We start from the raw sequence: 3,354 nt of genomic DNA, 5'->3' as shown, positions 1-3,354 counted from the left end.
GAAGAAGTGGGTGAGATTTCCCCGAGGTCAGGAGGGCCAGTCGGCTCCCCCTCTGCTGGTCTCCAGACTGAGTCCCAAGAGATGCAGAGGCCAGAGGTGGGGGAAGGAGGCCGCCCAGGACCCAAGATGAGAGATAGGGCAGGGAAAGGGGAAGTGAACAGGAAGGGGCGGGTGTCATGGCCCTCCCTGTGCTGCAGGCACAGCTCCAGCAGACCCACAGCCCTCATCCCATCACCCTGATGCCACATGTGAATAAGGGGCTGCAGCATCTCATCCCATCATTGAACTCTCGCGTTGCCAGGGCACAGACACCCCCCTACCCAGCCTAGCCCTGGCAGCCTGGGAGCCCCACGGAGGCCCAGTGTGGGGCTGGGATTTCCTCAGAATCTCACAGGAGCGGGGCGGCGTACACAGCAAACCCATTCATCCCCGTTCCAGCGCGCTCTCTGTTCCACCTGTTGCCTCCTGCACCACGGAGACCGTGGGAAATCCACTCAACGTCAGCAGCCTCAGGAGGCTTCGGGGAGGACCGCAGGGCCCTGGGACGCACGCCCCCGGCTGCCCTGTTCCTTCCTCTCCATCCAGCCTGCCTGCTGCTGCATCCCTGCGCGCCCGGACATGCACCCGGCAGCTGGACCACTGCCCCAACCGTGGGCTCAGACGCTCCGCACGCTGGAGATACTGGACAGGGGCTCCCGCATCCGGAAGCTGTGCGAGCGGGAGCCCCGAAAGCTGTCCCTCGGCCTCAGCGAGCTGTCGGTGGTGGAGGCGACGGATTGGGCCTCGGCGGCCCGGGCCAGGCAGTCCCCAGGCCCTCGCAGTCCCAACCGGAGACACGCACAGCAGAGGAAGCCCAGCACGGCCCGGCACACCTCCCGGCTGCGGAAGGAGTAGATGACCGGGTTGACCGCGGAGTTGAGCACGGCCAGCGCCAGGATCCAGTCCATGCCCCGCAGGTACTCCTGAGCCCAGACGTTGGAGCCAAAGATGTCGGCCAGCAGCAGGCCGAAGAGCGGGCCCCAGCACACCACGAAGGCCACCAGGATCATGAGCACCGTCTTGAGCAGCCGCTGAGCCTTGCGGCGGGCCGGGGTGCACGGGGCCTTCTTCCCGTTGGAGCGCACCACTCGGAAGATGGCCCCGTAGAGCACCATGATGGTGGCCAGGATGCAGGCGAAGACCACCACGCAGAAGAGGATGTAGCCCTTGGAGTAGAGCGGGAGCAGGCTGGAGCAGCGCTGGAAGGCGCAGACGCAGTTCCATCCGAGCAGAGGCAGCAGGCCCAGCAGGGCTGCCAGCAGCCAGCAGAGTCCGATGAAGCTGCACACGCGGCCCCTCTTGGTGGCCCCGTTCTCAGCCACCGGCCGCACCATGGTGGCGAAGCGCTCGCCCGCCGTGAAGAGCAAGCTGAAGGTGGAGGCGGCCAGCGCCATGAAGAGCAGGCCCTCGCGCAGGAACCACTGGGCCGGCGCCAGGCGGAAGGTGTGCGCCCCGGACAGCAGCACGTTGGCCAGGTACGCGGCGCCCGTGAGCAGGTCGCTGAGCGTGATATTCACCAGGCAGTAATAGACCCAGCGGTGGGAGCGCATGCGGCTGGCGATGGCCACCAGCACCAGCAGGTTCTCCAGCACCACCAGGCAGCTCACGGCCACGAAGAGCCCGCGCAGCACTCCCAGGCCAACCTCCTCGGGCCCGCCCCGCCCCGCCAGCCGGCCGGAGTGGTTGTAATGCAGGACGATGAGCCGGCTGTGCCCGACGGCCGCCAGCAGCTGGCAGGACTCGGGGGCCTCGGTCGGGGCCCCCGTGGCGTTCATCGCGGTCCCCGGGGGCAGACTGAGGCCCGGGGTGGTTCGCCCCAGGCAGGGTGGAGCCGCTCGCCTTGCCCGGTCTTGGTTTCCTGTTATTTGAAATTTCCTGTTATGTTCAAGGTACCCCCAGGGTGAGGGTGAGGCCGGGACGGGGAGGGGCATCCCAACGGTCGCTTCCCACCCGGACTCCCGGAGGGCGCTGCGGCTGCTGCCTGCTGCGAGACCGCGGTCCCTCATTGCAGGTGGGGTCCCCGCCCCGTCCCAGAGGGGGGGGAACCTGTTCCCCTGTGACACCCGGGCTGGACGACTTCCCCGCCCCCATGAGCTACTCCCTGCAGGACTCGCTGTTCCGTCACCGTCACCGGCTCCCCAACTGCTCCAAGCCCGCCTGGCACACAGTAGGTGCTTAATAAGTGTGCGTCAAGCGGCCGCACACACAGGAGCACCACCAGCTTCCTCATCGATAGCGCAGATGCACCCCGTTTCAGCCTCACGGCAGGGCCAGGACCACGCAGTCCACAGAAGGGGAAACCGAGGCCTGGAGAGGCTGTGTCCGTCCCGGGTCCCGCAGAAGAGCACACAGCCGGGAGGTGAATCCCACGCACCCACACGTCCACCCGGTGCCTCCGTGGCGAGACCCTCTTGCCCCAGGTTTTCTGTTGCCTCTCCTGCCCCCTGAGCTGGCTTTGCTAGGAGCAGAGCTGCTGGGGACCGCCACCCGGGCCGCACCTCACCTCTGGATGCGGAGGGGCTCACAGAAGTGGGGAGCTCACCCCACCGCCACCGCACAACCATCCTGACCCGGCTCACACTGACTCAACCAGAGAAGGGTGAGGACGGAGGTGTGTGGGCACCAGGTCGGGGAGAGGAAGTCAGGGATGATGTGTGGAGTGATGTTTGGGGGGCCTGAGGGGGGAGGCACGGCCCTGGCCAGTGTCTGAGGGGGGAGACACAGGTGTCTGAGGGGCTCTGGTGTCCCCCATGAGTGGCGGGTGGGCAGGACACAGGGGCTGAGGACAGCCCAGGGACTGTGGCCCCCGCCCAGCACCTGAACCCTGAGATCATTGCTCAGCTCCGCAGCAGGACAGTTACAGGGAAGCTCAGAAGGAGGGGCGCCCTGGGAAGTAGCAGCATCTCGTCACTGGGGGTGACCAAGCAGAAACAGATCTGAAGGGGGGGGGTTGTGAGAGGAGGGGCTGTGCAGGCAGCTGGGGGGAGGGGGGAGGGGATGAGCACCCGAGACCCAGTCCCAGCCTCACAAGGGACCACCTGACCCAGGCACATTCACAGAGAGACACACGGCATGTTCTGAGCCTGGACCCTGGACTGAGCCCTGATCCCAGGCTGAACCCTGACCTTGGCCGAACCTGTGACCATAGGCTGACCCCAACTCTGATCCCTGACCCAGGCTGACCCCCAACCCCAGCTGAGCCCTGATCCCAGGCTGAGTCCTGACCTTGGACTGAGCCCTGGTCCTAGACTGAGCCCTGATCCTGGACTGAGCCCTGATCCCAGGCTGAATCCTGACCTTGGCTGAGCCCATGAC

General features: G+C 66.4%; 1 protein-coding gene across 1 annotated transcript; it reads right to left on the bottom strand.

The window, feature by feature from the left end:
* Positions 1-493: 493 nt before the first annotated feature.
* On the bottom strand, positions 494-1,901 carry S1PR4 (sphingosine-1-phosphate receptor 4). The gene has a single exon (XM_061190782.1). The coding sequence runs from the start codon at positions 1,812-1,814 to the stop codon at positions 657-659; it is 1,158 nt and encodes a 385-aa protein (XP_061046765.1). The 5' UTR covers positions 1,815-1,901; the 3' UTR covers positions 494-656.
* Positions 1,902-3,354: the final 1,453 nt, after the last annotated feature.

Source organism: Eubalaena glacialis, chromosome 4 (genome assembly GCF_028564815.1).
Source record: "Eubalaena glacialis isolate mEubGla1 chromosome 4, mEubGla1.1.hap2.+ XY, whole genome shotgun sequence".
Lineage (NCBI taxonomy): Eukaryota > Metazoa > Chordata > Mammalia > Artiodactyla > Balaenidae > Eubalaena > Eubalaena glacialis.
This window is presented reverse-complemented; position numbering and strand designations above follow the sequence as displayed.